General features: G+C 34.8%; 1 protein-coding gene across 4 annotated transcripts in view; it reads left to right on the top strand.

Annotated features, from left to right (window-relative positions):
• Nucleotides 1-26,979, top strand: part of prrc2a (proline-rich coiled-coil 2A) — a 141,071-nt gene extending 114,092 nt beyond the window's left edge. For 2 of the 4 annotated variants that reach the window (XM_039768775.1, XM_039768774.1), the window contains exons 17-26: nucleotides 7,887-8,047; nucleotides 8,136-8,257; nucleotides 9,904-10,024; nucleotides 13,581-13,657; nucleotides 14,027-14,224; nucleotides 14,620-14,759; nucleotides 16,594-16,924; nucleotides 21,909-22,019; nucleotides 23,192-23,296; nucleotides 24,407-26,979. In XM_039768775.1, the coding sequence (XP_039624709.1) occupies nucleotides 7,887-8,047; nucleotides 8,136-8,257; nucleotides 9,904-10,024; nucleotides 13,581-13,657; nucleotides 14,027-14,224; nucleotides 14,620-14,759; nucleotides 16,594-16,924; nucleotides 21,909-22,019; nucleotides 23,192-23,296; nucleotides 24,407-24,574 (1,534 nt within the window). In that variant the 3' untranslated portion in view covers nucleotides 24,575-26,979. Of the gene's footprint in view, nucleotides 1-7,886; nucleotides 8,048-8,135; nucleotides 8,258-9,903; nucleotides 10,025-13,580; nucleotides 13,658-14,026; nucleotides 14,242-14,619; nucleotides 14,760-16,593; nucleotides 16,925-21,908; nucleotides 22,020-23,191; nucleotides 23,297-24,406 lie in introns of those variants that run through there. The other 2 variants (XM_039768776.1, XM_039768777.1) reach the window with 2 other exon arrangements.
• Nucleotides 26,980-27,602: the final 623 nt, after the last annotated feature.

Below are 27,602 nucleotides of genomic sequence, written 5' to 3'. Positions count from 1 at the left end.
CTAAATATTAGCGCAATTAGCATAATTTTTTTTACCAGTAATGTGGAACTTTGGAGTCATGTAATCAATACGAACTTACAGCATCAACGTAAAAATTGTGTACACATGGATTTTTCAGGAAGTTGCTTGTACTTTGAATTTCTTTGGTGTAATGTCACCATGTTTCTTGATTTAATTCTTTTAAGTTAATTTTCTGTCTTGATTGTGAAACAAAAACATTTTTATATGCCAATATACTGGAAACTTGTATTGACATAGTTTAATGAAGAGAAGTTAGTCATTGGCAACTTAATTTAGTCCATGCCACAGAATATCTTTATGTCCCGTGTTATCTTCTGCAAAATTCTCTTAATATAATTAAATCAAAATATTACACACTCTGTTCCCCAAACATGGTTGATAAACATTTTGCAGTCCTGCTCTTTTTGTAACTTTTGTATTGATTTTAGTTTGGTTGAGTGTTTGGTAAAATGTAAAGTTAACATAAAACAAAAAAGTAGCAAAGAAAATGTTAAGTAGTCATTTATTTTATTTACTAAGTGTTTATTCAACATGTGGGTATACCAGAAAAATGTTACGCTTGCTGAAGAAATGCAAGATTGGTGTAATTTGCACAAACTATTGATAATTACAAACATAAAATATTCAAAACAGATCAGGTAGTGTGCCACTGAATTTTTTGACAGCCTTCATTCGTTTTCATCTTTAGGTCCTTGAATGTTGGTTAATAATTTCCAGAGGCTTGTATAGGGCACTGGCAGAGAAATTTCTGCATATCTTGTGTAGCCTAAGTTTAGCCGATAGCCTGGTCATTGTACTGAGTTTGCACATTCTGGTTATGCTTATTTTTGGTTTTCATTTTACATTCCTAACACATGTCTGTTGGTTATGCTATGCATTGGACTGACATCTTGCTTAGGTTTGTTTTTTTTTTTGTCTTGCACCTGATTGAAAATGTAGGTTCCTAACAGGTTCAAAGAATGCATGCATGGATTAGTTGGTGTTTTCATCCCTGTTCAGCTGTGATGTTTTAACTTTGCAGATTTAGTATGTGTTAATGGGAGTGTGTGTTATGCAGTTGTGCAAAAAAATGTGTTCCCACAAGGCTATTGTGATTATGCTTATACAGTGTAAAGTTAACTAATACCCAGATTGTACATAACATTCTCAAATCGGCATAATCTAATTCATGGTGGCAAGGGAGCTGTAGCTTATTTTGGTAGTACCTAAAAAAAAGCCCATTGCAGGGAGCACTCACAAACCCATCATTTTATTAGCCTGTATTTCCTAATGTACACCTTTTTAGAGATGTAGGAGTACACCAGACACCTGAAGAAAAACTGAAATGGCGTATTGGTGTAAACTACATGCACAAAAGTGGCAAGTGATTTGAATAAATTTGAAAAAAAATTTTGTGTTTACCTATTTAAAACAATGATTTGAAATAGTGCATTCTTCTTGAAAATGCTTTTTCCCCTCAAGATTTGTGTTTAGATTGTGCTTACAATGCATCTATTCTAGGTTTATTTGCAAAAATATTTTATTTGAATATATGTTTTAAGTGCATTCATTTGAAAATGTAAGTTTAGACTTTTCATGAAAAAACAGGAAATTGTGGCCTAAATCATATTTATTTTCAATCCTTATATATGAAAATATTTGTATTCTTATTCTACATCTTGAAAGCCGAAATATATTTAATCATAAGTTCTCTAATATAGGTTCTTGTCAAATTTTCTACTTTAGTTTTATGATTGTGCTTGGTCTTGACAGTTTGGTGAACAAAAACTTCTTTAGCAAATAGGTTAAGTAATAAATCTCCTTTTTCTAAAAGTATTTAAGATCAGTTCCCAGTAACAAAGAATAAGGCAAGAACCAAACATTTAATTGGACACCGATCCTGTACAATTTTAGTATTTGTTACTTGTGGCTTTCACAGAATATGCCACAATCTAATATTTTTTTCAACACTTAAAGTGAAGCTTTCAAGTTAAAAAATAAAAAATAAGAGTTATTTTGATGACTGTTGGACTGGTATACCAGTACCTCCAGTGTGTACTTAAAATTGTTTCATGAACTTTACTAATTTTGACCTTAAGTAAATTTATGAGCTGTCTGAAGTTTTTTTTAAGTGTTAAAAGTTCATTGATGGTGGCACAATATTTCCTTTCAAGGGGACATTCTTTGTTCTGAGATAGAAGGAAAATGAAAAAGACTCTCAGAAATATAATTCACTTATTTTTTTTTTCTTTTTGCTTTCCAATCTATTATAATATGTAAATAAAACATCTTTTACACCATATCTCTCTATTCCACATATAGTTACTTCAGTTTGTCTTATTTATGAACTTCTTGGTTGCCTTGTGGAGCCTACCTTATCTTAATAGAAAAAGTCATTTTTAGAAATTGTATGCATGGTTGAACATAGCAGTGTGATTTAAAATATGGAAAAAATGGTTTGACCCAAATACGTAAGTGATTTTGTAATGGCATATTTGCCAACAGAATCTCTTGGTTTGCCAGACACACTTCACAGAGTTGTTAGAATTTGTTTCCATGTACAAGTAAAAAATGAAACAAAACTTTGGAGCCTGTTTAGGGTCTCTTTCTTGAATTTATTCAAAATATTTTATACTGGGCAAATTTACAGCAAGTTAGACCAGTGAACAGTATATATTTGTAGTTTCATTTTCAAGCTTGTGTATTTTCAACATAATTACTTGTGTTTTTTAATTCAGCTATTTGTTAAATGTTGCTAGTGAAGCATATTCTTCAGTGTTTGTAAATTTAGACAATAGCTTTTTCATTCTGCCACCTTTATATTTTATGGTATTGATACTGAAAATGCCCACACCTTAGTTTTCCTTTAATTCTTTTGTTAAAGTTTTGTATAATTATTAGACTACTGTATTCTCATACATGAGTCATCAAGTCATACATTTTTGTACTGTTCCCAGTATTGTTCGTTTTTGCGTTAATTTGTCAGTGACCAGTGTAGTTGTTACAGAGATTTTTCAAGCTATTCCCATTCTTCATACTAACCTAATCCTTATTTGGTTATATGCATCACACTATCTTGTCAGCCGTGAAATATTCTTAATGTCTTTTGCTTTTTGGATTCTATACAAAAGTAAGAAGGGTAAGATAAAGGATGGTTGTAATTATGAATTTCAGGTCCCCCAAAACTTGAAGATGTAATTTGTTTCTGTTTTCTAGACGCCTAACCTTTAATGTAATTGTACTTCACACTGCATTTGGATGATTTCTCCTGTACAGAGGAGAGGTACTGTTTGTATTATCATAAATTAAGGATCATCATACTAATTCCAGTCATGATGGTTTCACCTTTTATAAAAAAAACTTAATCTAATGAATATAGGTGCCACAGCAAAGTAAAGATATTCAAGAGAATGAGTTAAAAGAATAATTTGAGTGGCAACTCAGTTCGAACATTGTACAATCAAGGGTTAGCGTTGGACTCATTGTTAATCTACAGTGTAGATCTGTGTTTGAGGAATAACAGGGTTAATGCATTTTCCTCTTCATAGTTATTTCTTGAGATTCTTGTGAAGAGTTAATGTAAGTATTTTACAACTTTTCAATAGATGCAGTTATGAAGGTGACCATCTTCAGCTTTTTTCATATTTATGTAAATTTGTTTAAAGACCGCCTTAGATAGCATAACATGCAAATTCCTTAGTGACTGAACTGCAAATTTAAACAGCCTTCATGAAACTGTAAGGTAACTGTTTGAGTTAAAATTGTTTTAAATAGAACGTGTAAGCACCAATTTCCTATCCGGGACTTCGTTCCTGCTTTGGCCCAGATGTTCTCAGAACCCCAGTCTATTAAATTAACGCAACAAAAATAAGCATATTTAAATATAACCTCTTTTTGTTTTGAGCCTAATAGTGGGACCAGAAATACCATCTTGTGCAAGAAAATCTCATTTAATAGTTAGTCACTAATAAGAAATATAATAATAATTTAAGCCAAAATAAAAATAAATTTTTGTTTTACACAGTGCTTAATTTTGTAAATAATATTCATTCTTAGTTCATATTCCAGTGCAGGAAGGAGTTTAGTCATAAGTTGTCTTTTTACATAAACCTCAAAGAAAACTTTGGTTTACTGTGTCTGTTCAGAAGTGACATTTGTGACTAGGAACATTTGGGCCTGATGTTTAAAAGCACAAGGATTGCATTCTAGTCCACATTATTGACTCACAATGTAACTTAAGCAAAGCAAGCCATTTCACCTGGCAGTGAAGTCAAAGGAAACAATTATGTCCCTCTGATTTATTTTCTTGAAGTAAAATATAACTGAAAAGAAAATATACTCTTAACCTTCCATATACTGGATCCTTAGAAATGACGCAAAGAAAACTGCAATGTTCAAGACATAGCATAACATTTTATTTACATTGACTACTAAGATCAAAAGTCTCTAATTATCTAGCTTTTGCAGGAGTTGTGATACTTCAGTACAGTACTACTCTTAAAAAGTTTCGTGAGGCATTGTAATTTTTTTTTTAATGAAAGATTTCCTTCACAGCACAGTAGTGCACTAGTTCACAGTACTGATTCCCAGCTTGAGACGGGCATATAGTTAAAAGTCTGTGGTGATGCTCTCTGTGTATTTTTTTTTCTTTCTTATTTTTTTCCCCCGACACTTTTCCTTCCTTAACCCTTTACATGCATTTTAGGTGTATTTAGTTAGTTTGTGCTTTGGGATCAGGTGCACTATCAAGAATTGCGCTGCCCTTTTGTACCTAGTTAGGTTCTACCAATCACAGTCCTAACTATATTAATGAATTTTCAAACTGGATATGTGATTGCTTGTCACAGTGCCAGCTTTGTTGAATATGTTAGTGTATTGAGCATTTGCTTTACTCTAGACCCGTTTCCTATATGGGATTTGGCTTAACGAAATTGCAGTAAAACACTAAGAAGTCGCATTGTACATTTTGGTATGCCTGGAGAGTGCTTCTGATTGCAAATTCTTTTTATACAAAATAATCGCAACCAAAGTGGTGTAGATTATGCAACTGTTTTAAAAAAATGTATCTTTAAAATGGCCAGTGTTATTTAGCTTTTTTGTTTTATGGTTTTGAATTCTTTTATCGTGTTAACTCATATATACACTGACAGTTGAAATGATTTTTACAATAAGCAATGCCCATACCTTGAACTTTTTTTCTAGTAATTATCCAGCACCAGTGTATGGTTTTCATCAATCAGAGACAGTAGTTTTGTCTGATATTTTAATACATTGTGATTTAGGCATTAACAAACTGGAGTGGTTCTCTTTGTCAGTTAGCCATATTTTAGTTACATGCAACAATATGCATTACTGTACTTTGTTTCATTAACAGTCATTGAATACAGAAATCCATTCTTTCTGTCGATTGTCTAGATTTTAAGCCAATAATGAACACAATAGAAACAAGGTTGATTTTAATTCTTTTCTGTCTTGGTACTAGTCTTGCCTCAACATAGGTCAGCCTTTTTAGCTCGCAGCATAATAACAAGATGCAGCTGCCGTTAGTAATTATGTACATTAAAAATACGGAGACAATCCCTTTTAAAATCTACCTTTTTAACTCCACTATTAGTTTGCATTACTGTCTAACTTTGTTGTGAGTTGAATTTTCCTTAATCATATTATCCTTGCTAATCTTTAATATTTTGGAGTATGAATTTGAGTGTATTGGTTAAAAATGGCAAATTAAAATAGGAATTATTTCAATGGCCATTCCTGTTTAAAAGCCTATATTTTTAACATGAAGCTCAAACCAGTACAATACCTTTATAAATTTAGGTTTCATTTCTTACTATTTCCAGAAAGATGTTCCATAAAATTATTTACTTAGAAGATTTGTTAAGGTTTTGGACTTGTCAGTGACATGTTTTAGTCTTAGTAGTTCCCTTTAATATTTAATGTTTCTAGTTGTCTTTAATAATTAAATTAGTTTACCTGTTATGTCCAGCTACGTTAATATTATATAAGATTCAAGTTGCTTACAATCCTTACTGGGATGACATGCCTTTAATACCTTTTGATGTGTAGCTAAAATTTTCAGTGATGAGCTTGTTTTACAATCAAAACTTCCTAATCTGAACATTGACACAGAATCAAGTGATTAAGGTTCTGAAAAAAAAATAGATCTTAAGCTTCTAATGACTAAAATGTGGAGCTTCTTTAGCAGTTTTAGAATTACTTATGATTGGCTTTGATATTTAAGACCTGTCTAAAGATATTCATCCCTGGAACTTGGCCTTATAGCTTAAATGGCCTCTAAGTCTGCAATATTAAATACTGGAAGACAGCGGTGGCTTCATTGGGAGATAACATGTGCATCTAAATATACTGTTGAATGAGACAGTTTTTATAGCGTTTCTTTGTTTTACCATTTATAATACAAGTATGATTTAATTTGCATAGTACTCAAATTGTCAAGTATTTACCGTTCAACGACTGTATTTGGTCCCAGTACTTTTGTTTGTTTTGCTACTTGTTTTGCACTGTATTGGACAGAAATATGAGTAGTTAATTCAGTTTATTCTTTCATAACACTTTTCATACCATAAATGTATGTTTGCATTGAGCTCATTCATTTATTAAGTTAATTAGTTTATTTATTTGCAGCTAGCAGTTCACCAGTAACCACTACAAAGCTCTTAGACGGAAAGTATGTTTTCCTATCTTTGAAGCACTTTAAGTACTAATGAAGATGTCCCCATATGCAACATGAGTCATACGTGAACGTCATACATGGAGATTTTGTTTTTCTCATTAAAAAAATAAGTATCAGTTAAAATTGTTAGCAGTCTTCTCACACGGAACTGTGAGCACATAATTGAATTGGGTGACAGTTTTTCACACATGGGAATGAGACAAATAATAGACCTAATAGGTATAGTGCCATTGATGAAGTATGTTCAGATACATCTTTGTAATTTCTGTAAGCTTATAACCTTTTGTATAACCCCTGCGTATTTTAACCATGCCTGAATTTGTATTTTTAGGAAGCTCTTTTTTTTATTCCTCATTGGATTGTGAAGATGGGGGTGTCAAAATGTTTTCTTTAAATACTTAGGCCTGTACTGGGTTAGATGGTAACTTTTCCAAAGTGAAGTGTCCGATAGATTATATACATATAATTTAAGAGAAATTCTGACATGATCACATGAGCTTAAAGAAGGGTTGATGAATATCTAGCCATTACTAGGTTTGGAGAAAACTCAGAATTGCACAAGTGTGCACAATTGCATCTGAGACTAATGACCAACAGTTTTATTCTATAACTTTTATATTAACTTACATCCAAAATACAAATTGGAAGAAAATAGATTATTTTTTTCATATTAAATATTTTCACTGCCTATCACTTGACATGATTAAGTTAGGTTTCTATTAAATGAGACTCAAAGGTAAAAAATACAATATTGATGAATTAGTGGAGGGTCTAAAAAAGAGCAGAAAAGAATCAGAATTTTAAAAGTGCAGTATTCTTATTATTGAAGGAAAACACGTTAATTTTGTCATTTATGTAGAAAACTCTCCACATGTCTTCGGTTACTTCATCCTATCAACTGTCCATATATAAATTTCATTCATATATTGAATTGTAGTAGAAATCTGGATAAGTGAAAACTTGGATATTTTAAATTCACCTAATTTATGTTCATGACATTTCGAACAAAGAACTTAAATGACACCTATTGTAATAAAATCCTATGTAGAAGGTAATTTCACACTATTGTCTATTCTCTTTTTCCTCATTTGTTGTTTCCCATTCTTGAATGTTTGCTAAGAATTTACCTAAAGCTGTAAAGCAACGTACCTTTCTTGTATTTCTTTTTCTTTCTTTATCTTCTGTACAGGCCTACAGGAGATCGCTCTCCTGGCATTAACCCTCCAGTTCCTCCCACCAGTAGTGCAGTGTATCGGCTGGATAGAGTGGTGCCATCTGATGCCTCAGCCATTCAGCGGGCAATTGCAGAAGTTCAGGCTCGCCATGTCTTACAACTTCCAGGCTGTAAAGGTGTGCAAGATTTAATTTGCATCCACTTGTCCTTAATTTAAATTGTAAGTATTCAAATAGTGAATAGAAAATTCTGTTTTCTTTTCAGATTCAGTGCAAAGAAGTTATCCTTATGATCCTAAGTTCTTCAAAAATCCAAAAGTTGGTTTTTACCACATTCAGTCACATTGCAAACCAAAAACTTTGACTGGCAGATGTGAGCTGCTACAGGTAGGAGGAAAAAAACATTGTTTACAAAGGCATTCATTTGTATCTGTATGAGCAAATGCTTATTTTTCATAACTCCCAAGGTGTACTACACACAAATGAAGAGAAAATTCGAAACCATGTTAAGGGTAACTTTACTTTGCAATTTAAAACACTGCATTATGTACAAACCTTTGCAAAAAGTTTAAATGTTTCACCAGTGGATATGTCAGTATTACCTGCTTTAGGCAATGACTAAATAGAACATACCTTAATTTCGATGTATGTGTTTCTGGAGGGAATGTATTCCTCGGCTTTTCACCACAAGGCGTAAAACTTAAATAATAAGCAAGAGGAAATGCTGTGTTGAACATGGTGCATTGATGCCATTGGCTGGCCCGCACATCCCCCAGACTTGAATCAAATTGAGAACCACTGGGATGTTACGTATTGATGCAGCTGATGTTGCTAAGTAGAACCACAGGTTGTCCAGGAACTCACTTGCCCTGATCCAGGTCTAGGAGGAGATCCCCAAGGACACCATCCGCCATCTCATCAGGAGCATGCTCAGACGGTGACAGGAGTTTATACAGGCACGTGGGGGCCATACACACTACTGAGTCACATTGTGACTTGCCGTGTTAAAATTCACACAAGTTGGATCATCCTTTGATTTACATTTTTAACTTTGATTTCCAGTAAGATGCTGAGTCAAACATTCAATGGGTTAATGATTTTGGTTTCCATTGACCATTGTTGCATCATTTTGTTCTTGAGGAATTACACAGTATTACTCTAAAGCAAAGATTTGCCACTTGAATATTTTGTTCATCAAGACCAGATGTGTGATTTAAGTGGTCCCTTCATTTTTTTGAGCAGTGTATAATAATGAAAACATGGCTGGATAGTGTAACATCATATTATCTATTGTATAAGAGTTAGTCAATTGAAATTAAGAGATAGTAAATAAAAATAATGAAATACATTTACAATTGTTTGATAGATGCAAACATCCATAAGAAAGAAGACCTCCATAGACCCTGAGATCATGTACACCATGTTATTGTTACACTACCCAACAAGCCAACAGTGGGAGAAGTAAACGGACACAAACTTCTAATCACACCCTTAAAATTAAAACAAGTCAGAAATGTTACTGATAGCATCAATAACGACATAAAGAGAAATTTTTAAAGGTTCTTTCTTAACTTGTAGTGTTGAGCTGCTCATCCTTTAAGAGGACTATATTTTCTTCTGATTCAGTCTTTTACTTGGTACACACGCATGACTAAAGCAAGCTATCACAATCTCAGGACATCCAGTTAAACAGATCTTGTCTTTATTAATAAAAAAAATTGTGCTTTTGTGCAATATTTGAATGCATATTCAAATCTATTCAAGATACTACACTGAGAAAGTTTTTTTTAAGAATAACGTCTTTTAGCATCTAGTACAGTAGTAAGGACAGTTCTTGTGCTCTCACTTGATTAGTGATTAAATATTCTGAAAACTTGATAATAAACCACATTTTCCACTTACTTCATGTACTGGGACATCTATCTTATGGTGACCATTTACAGTGAATGCAAATTCCTTTTAAACTTCCAGGGTGATATTGATTATTGCAATAAAATTAAGCATAAATCAGCAACTTGTTAATCTGTTCTTAGGAATCTTTGGGGTCTCTTCAATCTGCTTTACCAGAAGGTCAGAATAAAGATGACAGGCTGGTGTTGTCAAAATTAACATCAAGCAAGCTGGAATCTCACAGCTGGAAAACATCAGATACAGGTCTGTATATGGGATTTTCATTTATTTTTATAATCAAAATGTTTTGAGCTGACCTATAAATAGTTTGTTTTATTTTTTGGCATAATCCATGTTTTCTACCCTTGTTACAACATTCACAATGCCTTTCAAATTAAACAGTTTCTCTTACTTGTGCAACAACTACTCTTCTTTAGCTGACTAAACACCTTCATCATTGGTGTAACATGCCCTAACAGATTCAAGAGCAAATGACAGACATGTGAGTCCAAGTCTGGAGATTATGACTGGTGTATAATCTCTGAAAATCCACAGTCTTGCAGAGCAGCCTTTGCAAAACTTGCAGGGAGAGGTGATCAACCGCTTTCTTCACTGGTCTTAACTCATTAACAACTGCAAATGTCAAAGGCATTTGTCATAATATTGACTAGTTATATATGGTGGTTGAAGCGATTCCCTACTGTCTATGTAAAGTGCTTTGAGTAGGTTAGAAAAGTACTATATAAATGTACTTATTATTAAGTAATATGAACTATGTCCTCAACATCATAAAAAATTGTTTGCATAACATTGCTGACACTGGTTTAGACCTTACATTTATTTGGAGTTATAATAATATCAACATACTTCAAATGTACTAACATGTTGTTTGGACTCTGGGTCATCATGATATTTCTCAAGTTTCATCCTCAGTTATGAAACAATTCTTTATTATTTACAGCCCCAATTCATTACCCTCGTATTTTCCTTGGAACATTGTATTCTATGTTGCTTAATTTCACAAGACTTGCTTATGTGTAATTGTTCATGAAGAATAGATTTAGATGGATCATAAAGATCTCTTTAATGTCTTCAGTTTTATAATTTTCTCCACAACTGTTTTCTGTATTAATGGTCATTGTGGCTTCAACCATAAATGAATTTTGAAACCAATCACTTGACTTTGATATATGGAGAGCACGGTTCCTAGTATATGTTGACTTGGAGAGAATGAATTTCTGAAGGCATGGTGTTCTCTGTTGTCAGATTTTTACAAATTCATTGTTTTGAATTTATCTCATTTTTTTTAGTGCTTGGCAGCCATGTTGGCTTACAAATTCATTGTTTTGAATTTATCTCATTTTTTTTAGTGCTTGGCAGCCATGTTGGTTTGGGTGTAAAATACACAGTGGTGTGAAAAACTATTTGCCCCTTCATGATTTCTTATTCTTTTGCATGTTTGTCACACAAAATGTTTCTGATCATCAAACACATTTAACCATTAGTCAAATATAACACAAGTAAACACAAAATGCAGTTTTTAAATGATGGTTTTTATTATTTAGGGAGAAAAAACTCCAAACCTACATGGCCCTGTGTGAAAAAGTAATTGCCCCCTTGTTAAAAAATAACCTAACTGTGGTGTATCACACCTGAGTTCAATTTCTGTAGCCACACCCAGGCCTGATTACTGCCACACCTGTTTCAATCAAGAAATCACTTAAATAGGAGCTGCCTGACACAGAGAAGTAGACCAAAAGCACCTCAAAAGCTAGACATCATGCCAAGATCCAAAGAAATTCAGGAACAAATGAGAACAGAAGTAATTGAGATCTATCAGTCTGGTAAAGGTTATAAAGCCATTTCTAAAGCTTTGGGATTCCAGCGAACCACAGTGAGAGCCATTATCCACAAATGGCAAAAACATGGAACAGTGGGGTAACTTCCCAGGAGTGGCCGGCCGACCAAAATTACCCCAAGAGCGCAGAGACGACTCATCCGAGAGGTCACAAAAGACCCCAGGACAACGTCTAAAGAACTGCAGGCCTCACTTGCCTCAGTTAAGGTCAGTGTTCACAACTCCACCATAAGAAAGAGACTGGGCAAAAACGGCCTGCATGGCAGATTTCCAAGACGCAAACCACTGTTAAGCAAAAAGAACATTCGGGCTCGTCTCAATTTTGCTAAGAAACATCTCAATAATTGCCAAGACTTTTGGGAAAATACCTTGTGGATGATGAGACAAAAGTTGAACTTTTTGGAAGGCAAATGTCCCGTTACATCTGGCGTAAAAGGAACACAGCATTTCAGAAAAAGAACATCATACCAACAGTAAAATATGGTGGTGGTAGTGTGATGGTCTGAGGTTGTTTTGCTGCTTCAGGACCTGGAAGGCTTGCTGTGATAGATGGAACCATGAATTCTACTGTCTACCAAAAAATCCTGAAGGAGAATGTCCAGCCATCTGTTCGTCAACTGAAGCTGAAGCGATCTTGGGTGCTGCAACAGGACAATGACCCAAAACACACCAGCAAATCCACCTCTGAATGGCTGAAGAAAAACAAAATGAAGACTTTGGAGTGGCCTAGTCAAAGTCCTGACCTGAATCCAATTAAAAAGGCGGTTCATGCTAGAAAACCCTCAAATAAAGCTGAATTACAACAATTCTGCAAAGATGAGTGGGCCAAAATTCCTCCAGAGCGCTGTAAAAGACTCATTGCAAGTTATCACAAACGCTTGATTGCAGTTATTGCTGCTAAGGGTGACCCAACCAGTTATTAGGTTCAGGGGGCAATTACTTTTACACACAGGGCCATGTAGGTTTGGATTTTTTTTTTCTCCCTAAATAATAAAAACCATCATTTAAAAACTGCATTTTGTGTTTACTTGTGTTATATTTGACTAATGGTTAAATGTGTTTGATGATCAGAAACATTTTGTGTGACAAACCTGCAAAAGAATAAGAAATCAGGAAGGGGGCAAATAGTTTTTCACACCACTGTATGCCGTAAATGCTAGGAACTTTTTTATTCAACGGTTCAGAATTCTTCTTTCTCGTGAAAACAATGGAGTCATGATGGATGATGTATAAATATACTGGCATAAAAACTAGAAATTATCACCACCACTTTTTTGCTGTTTTTACAAAAATTAATTTGTAGTAAATTTTAATAAACCATCCCAATAATGACTAAAGTATCAGAATAAATTTGCTGCCCTGCATGCACGAGTCATAAACTCATTGTTGATATAATAATTGCAGGAATGTTACCTGAATGCAATTAAAAGATCATTATTCTACAACTGAATTGCCACCCTTTTTTAGTTATTCTATCTCATATGTCCATTGAATGAAATGTAAGCCTTACATCTCAGTTATTTATGATTAATTAGGGCATATCTTCCCAAATTAATTGCAAAAATATTTTTTGTAATTTACTGTTTTCTGCTGTTTTTAAATTTCTACGCAGTATAACCAGGTGATGATGGTCTTTTACATTTGTAGCATACTGATATTCAAAATAGTCATTAGAAAATGATGCGAGTCTCATGGCTTAATTTCTGCCAGAGTAGCTACAGAGCACATCTTGATTCATTGTCCCACTATGTTATCATCTGCTGATAATTTATAAGTTGTAGATATTGCATTCAACCCTCATAAAATGAAGTAATACATACATACAGTATGATAGTGATGAAATTTTCTGATTTTGTGTTCAGTAAGTAGTAACTATGTAGGGCCCTGCCTTTGTAAACTGCCCCCCTGTGCATAGTATGTAAATTTTTATTTTTATTATGCTCTTGTTTTCCATGTTTCAAGGGGCCTCAGTTGTGACCTCTACTGCCATAATGGATCCTTGGCTCAAGCCTCTGGACATGTTTGAGGATAGTATTGAGGTAGGCATTGTTTTGACTGGTACATGAGTATAAAATTTGACTTCTCATGTTTTTAGAGACTTGAAGAGCTCTGTACACTAAAGTATGTTTTTAATTCACTGAAGTCCCCGTGTTCAAAAATTAAATTCACCTTTTAATAAGCAGCTGTGCATCCTTTACCAACTTTGAAAACAGTTTGTTTCCTATAGTTACTAATCACTCTGTAATGTCTGCTTTGGTGAGATTCTTTCCAATCTTCTTTGTCCTGTGTATGATGTTTTTCTGCATCCAGCCGTGCAAGCAGGTTCTCCAACTTACAAAGTGTCAAACACTGGAGTGTGTCACACTTGTCCAGGTATATGATTATTTTATCTTTGTTGGTCTCTGCAGGTAAGCCAGTCAGACAGTGGTGTTGACATTGGCAGTGATGTCACAGATTGTTCAAGTAGCTCAAGCCAGAGAGGTTCCCCTCATTGTAGTGTGGCACCTCACCTTTCTGTTGTGGACAATAGTGGAAATTCATCTACTGGTGAGCATTTGTCTCTAAAGGAAAGGCAGAAGCCAAACAGTCTACAGCCTGGAACACCGGTGAGCAGAACACTGTGGTATCTATCAACATGTGTTATTTTTTACATACCTTATTAGGATAGATGATTTTATATTTTGTGATTTTCAGTGGTTTAAAGTCTTGAATTTTTAATTTGATGATCAGATATGTACTTGAACTTGTATAAATATACTTGAACTTGTATAAATATACACTCATTCTTTATAGAATATTCTTGAATACTCTTTAATAATTTGTACTCCATTATATGCAATTCCACACTTGTACCAGAGAACTCAGTAACAGAAAATTACCATATACTGATAAATTTATTTTTTGCATTACTGCTGCATGAGTATGGTGATCATGAAATAAACACTTTTAAACTATAGTACTATACATTTTCCTGCTTTCTTTATTGTGTTTGCAATTCTAGATTCAACCGGAACATTATGGACCTGTCACAAATCATCACCAATTTCAGAGTCAGTCTCCAGGAACTTCAACAAGTTTATCTCCTTATGAACCTTCCATGCATCTAAACACTGCTTATCCTACTCATTCACATGATTTTCGGTATGCTATCTATCACAGTTATGAGCCTAATTCCAATTTGTATTTGCTAAGATTATTATTATAGTTATTGTGACAAGTCAACAAATCAACATATTTATGGCCAGTTGTGCTCACAGATGTTTTTGAGAGAAAGCCACTTAGTAGGAAATGCCACATCACACGCTAAACCCTGCTATATCAGCAATTTCTTGCAAGAGATTTCCTTTAGTGCAGAGGTAGAACTGACAACTTAATCCCAGTATGTTGAGTTTGTATTTCACCTGTGTCATCTTTGGCTTGTGGGGCAGTTAAGGAAGTCTTTCTGTGCTTCTAACTAAATTTCAGCCTCTCCCCATGCAAATTTAATTTCTACTTGTGAGAAGATTTGAGCAGCTTAAAGGCTAGTGCACAGTTTGACTGTAATTGTAGATGTACTCTTAATGTCAAGGTACACACTGATGTGCATCAATCAGCCTTAACAGTCTCTAGAAGTGGAAAAAATGGCCAGAGCATATTTACTTACATCAAGCAGTGGTGTTGTGCAAAGTTATTTCTGGCGTAACACCTTTTCTCTGTGACACCAGTCACAAAGACATGTTAACTGCTTTAAACAGGTCATCCATCAAGTGCAAAACCTAGTATGACTAGGCACGCATTGATTTGAGAGGAAAAAATATTTTTAGAACACACTAAGATTAGTGTCATGTATGTGAAAAGTGTTTTGTATAATGTAATACAGTGCTTCACATATCTGTAAAAAGGTTTAGTCATATTACATCATGTTGGATGCATCCTTTTTTTTTAGTCTAGTACAAGCTTGTTCTATTGCTTGCTTAATTTATTTGATATTTAAGTCAAGGTTTTACAAAACTTGGAGTACTACTTCTGGAGTAATTATTTTTTAATTACCTTTGCATGTAATTTATTGATGAGTCCAAGTGAAACACTGAGTGGTTACTATAGACTGAAATTGCCTTACCAAAAAGTTGGGATGATTGTGTCATTGAGCACTGGTAGCATTTCATTCATAATGTTTTGAAAACTGCTTTTAAAATTCAAATGTATCTCTCATGCACATTTTGGTAGGGGAGTTTAAAAGCTGCTATGGGCTGGCAGTGGAAAATCTAATTGGAAGCTTATTATAACGGTTCAAATTATTCATAATTTTCTCTTCTGTTTATCCAGTCATTTTTAATAAAGTACATTCTCTTCTTAGAGCAGAGGAATTAATGTATCTTTTAATTTGAAATGTATAATTGTCAAGGATTTACAGACAGTATGTTTTCAGTTTTCAGAATTGTTTTTACATAGTTGTTTGATACATCATATTTATGTGTGTATACTGTTACGTTCTTGATATCCTTCCATCATTATTAAAATACAGAAGAAGTAAATATGTTTGTTAAAGAACTACTTCACTGATACAGAAGTTGCGTTGCTGTGTTGATCAGAGTTTATTACTTATAGCCAAACTTTTTGCAAAGCAGTAGAATTTTTACGTAATAAGAGAACACGTTTTAGTCATAAAGCTACAGTTGTTTAATTTAATAGAATGTTTAATAGATGAGTTGTTCCAATTTCCCATCCAGACACTTTTTAAAAGCTGACACCTATGTGACACTCTGGTTTTTCAATATATATTACTTTTTCACCAGACCTTTAATGCTGAATGCTCATAATTTTAGCCTTCAAGTCTGACACTTGAATTCCATCTGTCATAAAAGTACTCTTCCACATGTTGGTTTATTACTTGACAGAAAGGTTGTCCTCAATTCAAGTCATTTTTCCTTATGTTATACTTGTCAATTTGGCACATCTTGATAGTTTTCAAACTTGGCACCTCTTTTTCTTGTAGAGCTCCACAGCACTACATTCAGCCAGCTGTCAGCCTTTCTCCATCCGTAAAAGGAAGCCAGTATGCAATGAATAGTGTTGCATCACATTCTTCTGTCAGTCCTGCTACTCAAATGAAGAATGATCACTTTTTGCATCCAGGACCTAATTCTCTTACTCCAGTTCTTTGCTCAAGCCCCACACCTCCAGTCAAAACCAGTGGGTACACTCTGGGCACATTGACCCACTTCCCTACAGAGATGACCAAAGCTATGTCCTATTCTGGAACCGGCTATATGTACACCCCACAGCTCTGTAGAAGTTCTTCTATGGTTGATGCCCGTCTTATGCAGGTAAGACTTTATGGTGTTTTTTTTTTTTTTTTTAACCCCACCTGCAAATCTCCCCAACGCCAAGTGTTTACTTTTCTGTGTAAGCCGAGATTAGAGTGTAACCCTGACCAGCGCACTTGCAGGTTTACAAATTCAAAACCATGTGACAGTTATTCATATAAGCAGTGCCAGCTCTAGGCTCTGGCCAAGTAGACACTGGCCTATGGGCGCCATGACTTTTAGGATGCCAATGCTCATCCTTTTTCTCAATCTCTCTTTCTCCCTCTCTGTAATATATATGTGTGTGCTGTCCAGTACTTCATAGTGGTAGCCCAATCCAACCACTGTTAAATTTCATATTACATATATATATATGATCAGGCTTTATCTCAGCAGGGGCCTCCTGCTCTATTATTTTCACATTTAAATATGATAGTACTCCAACCCCTAAAACGAAAGGGAGAAAATCCATTCACCACTGCCTAGGGGATCCAGCACTGTATATAAGCACATTTGTGAAGAGTAAAAATATCAAAATTTTTAATTAAATTGTAATAGACCTAATAGTGACAGAAGATCTGATCATTGGACAATGTTTGTGGCAAGCCTTTGAGTAAGTGATGAATGCAAATTGTATTAAAAGAAGTTTCTACACAAGTATGGTCAATGTGATAACTAATAATATCATACTTAATGTTTTATTTATAGAATGTTACTCCTTTTGCTTACTCCCAATACCTGGAAGAAAGAATTTCAGTAGATTTTAAAAAGGTTATTGCGTTTGTTTGGCAGGAGCTTCAGTGATGAAATCTTCCCAACCTGTTGATATTTAATGAAGTGGTGGTGAAGGTGATGTTGATAAGTCCAAGATAGAAAAATAAACAGCTAGTGATAATTAGGGAGAAAAGCTAAAACTTCTTAATCATAATGTCAATGCATTGATTGAATCGAGAAAAAAACTATTTGTCATCCCTATACAGTCCACCCAGAAAGTATTCACAGCGCATCACTTTTTCCACATTTTGTTATGTTACAGCCTTATTCCAAAATGGATTCAATTCATTGTTTTCCTTAGAATTCTACACACAATACCCCATAATGACAACCTGAAAAAAAGTTTACTTGAGATTTTTGCAAAGCTGGCCGGCCATCTAAACTGAGCGATCGGGTGAGAAGGGCCTTGGTCAGGGAGGTGGCCAAGAACCCAATGGTCACTCTGTCAGAGCTCCAGAGGTCCTCTGTGGAGAGAGGAGAACCTTCCAGTAGGACAACCATCTCTGCAGCAATCCACCAATCAGGCCTGTATGATAGAGTGGCCAGACGGAAGCCACTCCTTGGTAAAAGGCACATGGCAGCCTGACTGGAGTTTGCCAAAAGGCACCTGAAGGACTCTCAGGCCATGAGATTCAAAATTCTCTGGTCTGATGAGACAAAGATTGAACTCTTTGGTGTGAATGCCAGGCGTCACGTTTGGAGGAATCCAGGTTCCGCTCATCACCAGGCCAATACCATCCCTACTGTGAAGCATGGTGGTGTCAGCATCATGCTATGGGAATGTTTTCCAGCGGCAGAGAGACTAGTCAGGATAAAGGGAAAGATGACTGCAGCAATGTACAGAGACATCCTGGATGAAAACCTGCTACAGAGCGCTCTTGACCTCAGACTGTGGTGACAGTTCATCTATCGGCAGGACAACGACCCTAAGCACACAGTCAAGATATCAAAGGAGTGGCTTCAGAACAACTCTGTGAATGTCCTTGAGTGGCCCAGCCAGAGCCCAGACTTGAATCCGATTGGACATCTCTGGAGAGATCTTAAAATGGCTGTGCACCGATGCTTCCCATCCAACCTGATGGAGCTTGAGAGGTACTGCAAAGAGGAATGGGCGAAACTGGCCAAGGATAGGTGTGCCAAGCTTGTGGCATCATATTCAAAAAGACTTGAGGCTGTAATTGCTGCCAAAGGTGCATCGACAAAATATTGAGCAAAGGCTGTAAATACTTATGCACGTGATTTCACAGTTTTTTTATTTTTAATACATTTGCAAAAACCTCAAGTAAACTTTTTTCACGTTGTCATTATGGGGTGTTGTGTGTAGAATTCTGAGGAAAACAATGAATTTAATCCATTTTGGAATAAGGCTGTAACATAACAAAATGTTGAAAAAGTGATGCACTGTGAATACTTTCCGGATGCACTGTATGTTGAGAGAGTCATTTGATGGCAAATGTTTTTTAAGATTTGAGCAGAGACATCACAGAGAAACAGATTATAATCATATCCGAAGGCACAAACCTTTTACTCTTGAAAATGGTGTTCTGCTAGTAAATGTGTACAGTCACCAACTATTTGTGTGTGTGTGTGTTTGTGTTTCATTTAATCAGATTAGTTGCCCTTCACATTGTTCTTAGTAAGTACATGTAGTGCAATTTAAAATAAAGTAACAAAGAGTACTTGCTTTACACAGTGATGGTTATGTTCCATTTTTGCAGTGATTTTTTTTTCTGCCAAGGAATTCTGAGGAAGCACATCCATCTCATTGTGAAGTACTTCTATTGAGATATTAATTTACTCCTCCACAGTGACAGATATCACATGGCATTGACTGGTCAAGTTATGTGGTGGTTTGAAGAGTAGGACATTGAAATAAACAATATTCTGTACACTGACCAATCCATTTTAACACTGGGATTCTGAAGAAGCTGTTCCAACTGGAGGAGTTCAGTTACCTTGGTGTGGTCTTTGCAAGTAAGAGAAGTGATGATTTTAAGAGTGACCAGTTAATTAGTGAATAAGCAGCTGCTGTCCTGTGGACCTTGTACCTATGGTGGTAAAGGAGAAATTATGTCCTCAGACAAAGCCTAAATAAATCCATGTCCTTAGCTATAGTCACAATCTCTAGAAAGTCTCTGAAAGAGTGAGATTTTCACACAAGCGGCCAAAATAAGGTTGTTCCACAGGATTGCCAGACTCAGCATGATAGGGTGAAGAGTAGAGCAGAATGGTGTGTAAAACCTAGTTGTAAAATGGCTGCTTCTACTGATCAAAAGGAACCAAATGAGGTGGTTTGGTTAGTTACTTCGAATGTCCCCTTTGTGCCTCTAGTGGAAAATATTGGAGGAATTATATAATTCTGTAAGTCCATGGGAGCATTTGGAATCTCTAGGAGATGTTGAAAGAGGTTTCTGAGGAAACCATGGAAAAATATATTTAGGACATATTGTTGTCGTTAGGTTTGTGGGAAAATTATAAATAAGCACACACCTCAATTAACAAATACAGACATGGAAATAACAAATACATACCCTAACATTTTATTGAAAAAGCGCTGTATGCCTCCTGAAAGTGATGATAAAAAGCAATTGTCTCAAGTAAAGCAAAGCAAGTGTGAAAAGAGATAAAGTATTGCTTATTCTACAAAGATATTCTTAAACTTCCTGGATTCATTTTTGGCACCCCTAGAAGAAAAAAAAAGATAAATAATTGGATTAGAATGTTTTTAAAACTACCTTTGTTTTTAATTAGTATCACACGTTTCTCATGTGCAGTCAGTCATTCATCCTTTTTAAATGGTGTAAAGTAGTCTCTCTGGTATTGTTGTGTGTGCAACACTGAAAATGGACTAGAGAAAGCAAAAGAGAGAATTGTCAAAGGAAATCAAAAAGAAAATTATAGACAAACATGATTAAGCCAAAGACTATAAGACCATCTGCAAGCAGCTTGATGCTCCTGTGACAACAGTTGCAAATATTTTTAAGATCCATGGGACTGTAGCCTTTCTCCTTGGACATGGCTACAAGAGGAAAATTGACTCCAGAATGGGAAGGAGGAGGATAGTCGGAATGGTAGACAAAAAGCCAAGGATAACTTCCAAAGAGAGAGAAGCTGAACTCCAAGGTCAAGGTCCATCAGTGTCTAATTGCATCATCTGTCACTATATTAAGTGACAATGGGCTCAGTGGATGAAGACCCAGGAGGGCTGAAAGCAAAACCTCACAAAGCCAGATGGGAATTTGGTAAAATGTTTATATTGAACTACAGGAATTGCTAGTTGGAAGTGATTGGCTGTAAAGGTTGTGCAACAAAATTTAGGTTTAGGGCCCCTTCCATTTTTGCCCATGCCATTTTGATTTCTGTTTTCTGAAATATTCTAATTTGATTCTAATCAATCAAAGCTCTAAAAGCCCATTTTTTTGTTAAATACTGAATATACAGTGGTAGGTGCCAGATCCTTTTATCAGTTTCAAGTTCTTTTCGAGACAATTGTACAAATAAAAGGAACCTCATGGAGATAACTGTTTCCTTTGCAGATTTTAATGCAATCATTGGTTTCCTTGCATAACTATGGTTACAAAATTTATCATATTCCCACGGTTTGGTGTACACTGTGCCATTAGTTTTATAATTACATTTAGTAGTTAATAGGTGGGCTTTCTTTGTTAGGCAAGGATTTTCATTCCATTAAAAATAAGGTGAATAACACAATGTACAAATTGATGGACATTTTTGTTGTATTGCTACTGCTGAAAGTCTTCACATGTTAATGTTCAGCTTTTTGGTCACATTTTATTTTAGGTACACATTATAAGCAGCTGTTGGCAATGTGCATTTTTTAAAGTCTATATTATGCCTTTTTAACATGAGATGAACCAATGAAAATTAAGAGTAACATATTACAGGTTCATTTTTTTAATGATAACAATGCTGATTTTATTAACTATGCTGTTAAAGGCTTCTTGATAATAAATATCTAAACTAGAATCTGATATATTGCTGCCTTAATTCATTTTATCTAGTCTCCATTCATTTCCACTTAAGGTTTTTTTTTGTTTGTTTTTTGTAATGGTTGTTGATCTATACATTATATCATTTATTCATTTTCTTGTGTTTCCTGTATCTTGGTATGTTTCAAAGTTTTCAAAATGTCTGTCATTTCTTTATACTTTTACATGCTGGAACTGTAAATAATGTTATGAAAACTGTAGTCATTCTGGTTTTGCTTCAGGTCCTGGTTCCCATGCTAGAGTGCCCTATGGCAGCATATGGTGCACCCACTCTGCCGTCTTCATTTAATTCACATAGTCCCTTGACATCTTCGCCTCATGGAGTACCACAGGTATTTCAGCCAAGTATCTTTTTTAATCAAATTCCATCATTCTCTCTTGTCACCTTTGCACTTCATAGAACACTGCTGTCATTTAGTGTGATCATTTTGAAGCAGTTTGGTTTATACAGTTTCACCAGGCTTCCTTAATAGTTTGGTATTGCCATCTGCTGTTTCGTAGAAGTTTGTGATTGTGTAAGGCATAGACTCCCAGTGAATTTGGATGTGACTTAGTTTGGGGAGTAATATTTTAATAAAGAAGCAGCACAGGTTTTTATTCATGTTAAATATATTTAACACTTGTTGAACAACAGCCCAATATATCTGTGATTAGAGTAAGTTATAGGGATAGGTTGTGTCTTTCAAGCATGTCGACTTCCCTAGTAGTTTATTTCCAGTTAATGTAACATATAAAGATGCTTATTATTCATCTTAAATGAAAGTTTTGCAGTGACAGACATTTAAAGTTTGCAGAAATTAACTCTAGCATTCCAGATTTTATGTGACTCCATACTTAAACTTCAGTACAAACACTAATATCAGTTCAGTTTATACCAGGGTTGTGGATGTGGAAACATGAGATGGTTATTGAGTTGGCATCTAGCCCAAGTGATCTAAATGCAGTGCTCTTCATATAGCTGAAAAGCACACAAGCTTGCCAAGTATGGTTCTCTGAATATTACACCATGGTTTTGTGTTATCCAATGTTATTTTTAAACATTTTCATACAGTGATATTCTACCATTTTTTGTTTATTAATCTCTTTAACTGGAAGCAGAACAAAATTATGGAAAATGAAAATGTAAATAAGTTATTTTCACAGAGTCTCGATGGTGATATATTTGGTAAGCAACTGTACCGTACCCCGATCTTCATATAACATGGTGCTTATCATAATGAATTGCAGACGCATTTCCACTTAACTTGTATTTGAATTTGTATTTACATTCATTGTCTCTGGGATAGGCTGTAACCTCTGCAGCTCAACATGACAAATTGGGTATGCATAATGAATGAAGGCATTTGTATTTGTGATGATGTTGCAACAACAATTTGAAAAATGAATTTCATGAAGTGCGTAATTCATACTAGTCTACAACAACTTATTTTGTGTATTTCTCTTAACCAGTTGAATAATTTATTAATGTCATTTTCATATTCTTTATTACTATTTCTATCTATAGCTTTCTGCTATGGAGTTAAACTCTCTTCAGATGCCCAGACGGCAGGCACCATTTCCCCAGCTGTTTGGGCGAATTTACAATGCTGCTCCTCTCACTCCCTCAATGGTGAGTTTTCTCGCTGAATTTTCCAGCTGGTATTTTTTAGACCACTTATCCAGTTCAGGTTCATGGGATAAGAACTTATTCTGGTAACACGCGTTATACACATACTCACTTGCATGGGGCCAACTTAGAATGTTTCATTAACCTGAAACATATAAAAGTGCACACAGGATAATGAAATTCACTGAAAGAGCTTGCATTGTTTTGCCTGCACAAATAATATATTGTCAACAAGAGTAAAACCAGGCCAATGCCAAAAGTTATGGAAAACACTGTTCTGCATTTTTGCTTTTCTGCCCTCAAATATACTTTTTGCTTCTTTTAGTCTTTCTCTCTCTCTCTCTATCTCTCTCTCACTCCTTTAATTTACCATGTCTTCATATTGCTATGTAAATATTTAAAGAATGGCTCAATATTAGTGACAATAAAGTAATAGTTGAAAATGGGAAAACTAGTATTTATTTATTTATTTTGCCACAGCCTATAACATCTGGGCTGAATATTTATACAAAGAGGGAATTCAGTGTCATCCAGGACATGATTTAGGCCCAAATTCAAATTAAGAAGTGTAGTTCCATTATACTGTACTAGTAACCTTTTCTGGACCTAAAAATTAAAGTACCACTGTGTGTTGTGACAGTAATGAGATGTACATTGTGTTAAACAAACAACAGAAATGAAAGAAGATGTGTTTGCTCTTGATTCTGTCACTGTGTAAAGTGACAAAAGGAAATTCACCATATTGAAAACTACAAACCTGCTTTTTTAGTCTTTTGTGGAAGTACGGTGTGTCTTTTCTCAAAGTCAAATAACAGCATCAGTTTGTGATCATTTTTAAGGCATATTTATGGGATTTACCTTCATAGCTGTCTAGACTGGAGCATTTAACATTGTGCATTGATTTTGTAGAACTTTTTGTTTTCAGTGTTAATTGCCAATTCCATATGGTGCTTGATCTTGGCATGTTGAGATTTCACTACTTTTAGATAAACAGCTTAATTGTGCTTACTATAATTGGATTCAAATGTTCTCATAATTGCATAACTTTGTAAAATTTTATGAGTTTATCAAATACTTTTTTTTTTTAAATTACTTTCTGTTCTTTTCCAACAGGCAGTAGCGGAGACAAATTCACGACAGGTGGTGCGAAGGTCCCTTGATCAACAGATGAATCAAAGTAACATAGACGGAGAAAGAGCATCTCATGTGGCCAGAGACTGGCAATCCATGCTAGGGGTCCATTCAAAATCTGAGACGCCACCTCCTCAAAAACAGAATTAGTTATTCACCAAATGTTGGATGACTAATAGATAAGTAGACTGAAATGCAGGTTAACATTAAGGGATGAAAAATTGTGCACCCTCTGTGAGACCTATTTATAGGTCTTTGATAACTGACTTAAATAAGTAATGAGAATAAGATGGACAGAAGGGGAAGCCGAATTCCCTAAATTTATACGCAGACCCAAAGATGAGCATCAACAAAAGATTTTTATTGTTTGAACTTAAATTAAATATAACCATAGATGTTGCAGTCAACGTATCCTGGCGTTTTACTAGCTGATCCAAATTGTGTATGTTTAATAAGAAAGAGGTTTTATTTGTGATATGTAATGTTACAGGGAGAACACCATTCTCGATACTTATCAAATTAATCTTTTTTTTTTTCTTTTGTTTTTGTCAAACCTCCCCAATTTACAGTTCAACTCACGACGAGTGACAAAAAACTCGAAATTCAATAACATGTCCGTAGTGCAACTTTTATATAAAGTACAATGACCTGTTAGTAAAGCAGATGCAGTAGATAACTGGATCTGCTACCATCTTTCACATTTTAAATGATATAGCACTAGGCGAGGATGAAGTTCTATTGCAAGAAATCCAGTCTCCTAACCTTTGTATACCAGTTGCTCACTCCATCTGAAAATAATAAAAATGAAGAAGCAGTGGAGGTGTGGGTGCGGATGTTTGTGTGTATGCCGTGCAGATGTATGTAAGAATGTAAATATCTCTCCCCTCTGATGTATCTTGAAGAACACTCATCAAAAAAGCATGTACACAAGCTTTTTGGAAGAATGTGGGAATCAGGACCATCGTGTGTGTTTGTATGCAACACCTGCTGGGGTAATTGTTATGGTTTTGTCTTTTCATAAAGTTCACTAGTGTATGAAGCTTGATGAAGCTTTGCAGGAGTGTTTGTCGTCTTGCATTTTTCTTTGCAATGCATATGTGGGTCCCAGTAATGATGAACTGTAGATTCTCGAATACTGCTGACATAGGCCATAGGAAAGCCAACATAAAAAGTAAATATAGTAACATATGCTAGAACTAGTTACTGCAAATATTATGAATATGTACTACAGGCGTATTCCATATTAAAGATTGGGACATATTATTTCTAACAAATTATTCCTGCAGAGTTCCATCACATAAGAATGTAAATTTATTGGGAGCAGTCTGCCTCCAAAGATGAATTATTTGTCTTAATTGCTTATCTTAAATATGAAGTGAAATAAGGAGCATTGATGATTTACAATTTATGTCTATATCTTTTTCCATAAAGCTTTTCAGACTTCTCAGTTTTGTTTTTTTTTTTTTGGTAAACGAAGTCACTGATGCAAGATTTCATGGCTACATGCATCTAACATAAGCTTCCCAGACAACTCACCTTGATTGTGTTTTATTTATGAACCATATTTTTTCACTCTGTTTTTGCATTATTGCTAATTCACACCAGATCTCTTAAAGATTACTGGGCACTCCCCCATTTATAATTAAACTGACTAAAAACTATTTAAGTTTTAGTTTTGTTTTTGTTTACCAAGTTAGAAAACTGTGAATGTAGTTGCAGCTGTTTTGTGCTTTCTTCCATGATTGATTAAAATGTATCACCTATTAGACCCACTAACTACTATCCCATTAAGTTCAGTGTTCATAACATTTTATTATATTGCAACAAGCTCATTAATAATGCACTCTCCATTTGCATGTTCATGACAGTTGTCTAGAATGACAGCTGCTTAGAGTTGAGTCTATAGGGATTGAAAATTCTGTTGCTAAACTGTTTAAAGTGGAAACTCTCAAGCAAGTGTCCACATTAGAAATATTTGGGAAGGAAAGTAAGTGGAAAATTACACCAAAGTATTTCCATAAATAAATGAATATACAGAAATGTCTGAGTCTATTGAGTCTGACATAGGACTTGCATTTAAGACAGACACGTGTCTAGTAGCATTGCTATTGTTCACTGAAGATTAATCACTTGAAGGGTGCATTCACCACAACGTGCAATTCTTTTAATCATTACTAGTCAGCATGGTGGACAGAACCCACAGAGAAGGCTGCATTAATGCAATGTTAATGTTTATTTTATTTTTGTTGCATTAAGAAACACCTGGTTTTGAGACAAGATGTGTAAAGTTGGTGAACAAGCATTCGATTAAACACTTGAACTTTTTGATCTCCCTAAGTTGTCACTGAGTTATTGGTCAAAAAGGAATCGAAGAGTTAATGCACGGTATTGCTGAGACCTGTCAAATACGTTTTGTTTTTCTTCTTCTTGAGTGGGGGCTATATTTTGAGTGTCAATTTTGTACAGTATACTGAGTTATGGTCCACTGCTGTACGCTAGTACTGTATGTGAAAACTGAATGCAAAATTTGAAATAAATATAAAAGTCAATATTAAGGATGTAAGTAGTTTTTTTTTTTGCTTTTTTTTTTTTTTTTTTTTGATTGAATGTGTTAAAGTATGTGAAAGTGTCGCTCATAGCAAATAACTGCATGAGTATGTGGCAGTGTAATGGGCTGTTTAATTAATTTCAGTTGTATTGTTCCAAGAGGGACAGAAAGACCATGTTATAACATTAAAAACACATCAACAAAGAACAAACCTCTCAGACATAAACTTAATACAAAAAATAAATTTTTCTTAGCATTGAGTTAGGATAAAACATTGGATCAAGAAAATGTAAAAATGAAACCTACATTTAGACTTCATTGATGCAAATCCTAAATTGTTATGCTATGATTTAAGTCTGTGGATTTTTACTAACATGTAACTTATTTTGGAAATTAACAGCAGTTGTAATGATAGATTATTTGAACTGTTTGCTTTTTATCCTTGAATCTGTGACATGATGGCAACAACTGAAATTGATAATATAGTGGATGAGGCCTTTCTGACAAAAAGCACTCAGCTTTTCGTAATGTTGGTCTGAGATTTTTTTTTTTTTTTTAACTGCTTCATTTTGCAATCTGATTTATTCTGTTTTTGTTACTTGACATTTAGGTGACATAGTAAAAAGTTTC

Source organism: Polypterus senegalus, chromosome 11 (genome assembly GCF_016835505.1).
Source record: "Polypterus senegalus isolate Bchr_013 chromosome 11, ASM1683550v1, whole genome shotgun sequence".
In the NCBI taxonomy this organism is placed as follows: Eukaryota; Metazoa; Chordata; class Cladistia; order Polypteriformes; family Polypteridae; genus Polypterus; species Polypterus senegalus.
Note: the sequence above shows the minus strand (reverse complement) of the source record. Positions and strands in the feature narration are given on the sequence as shown.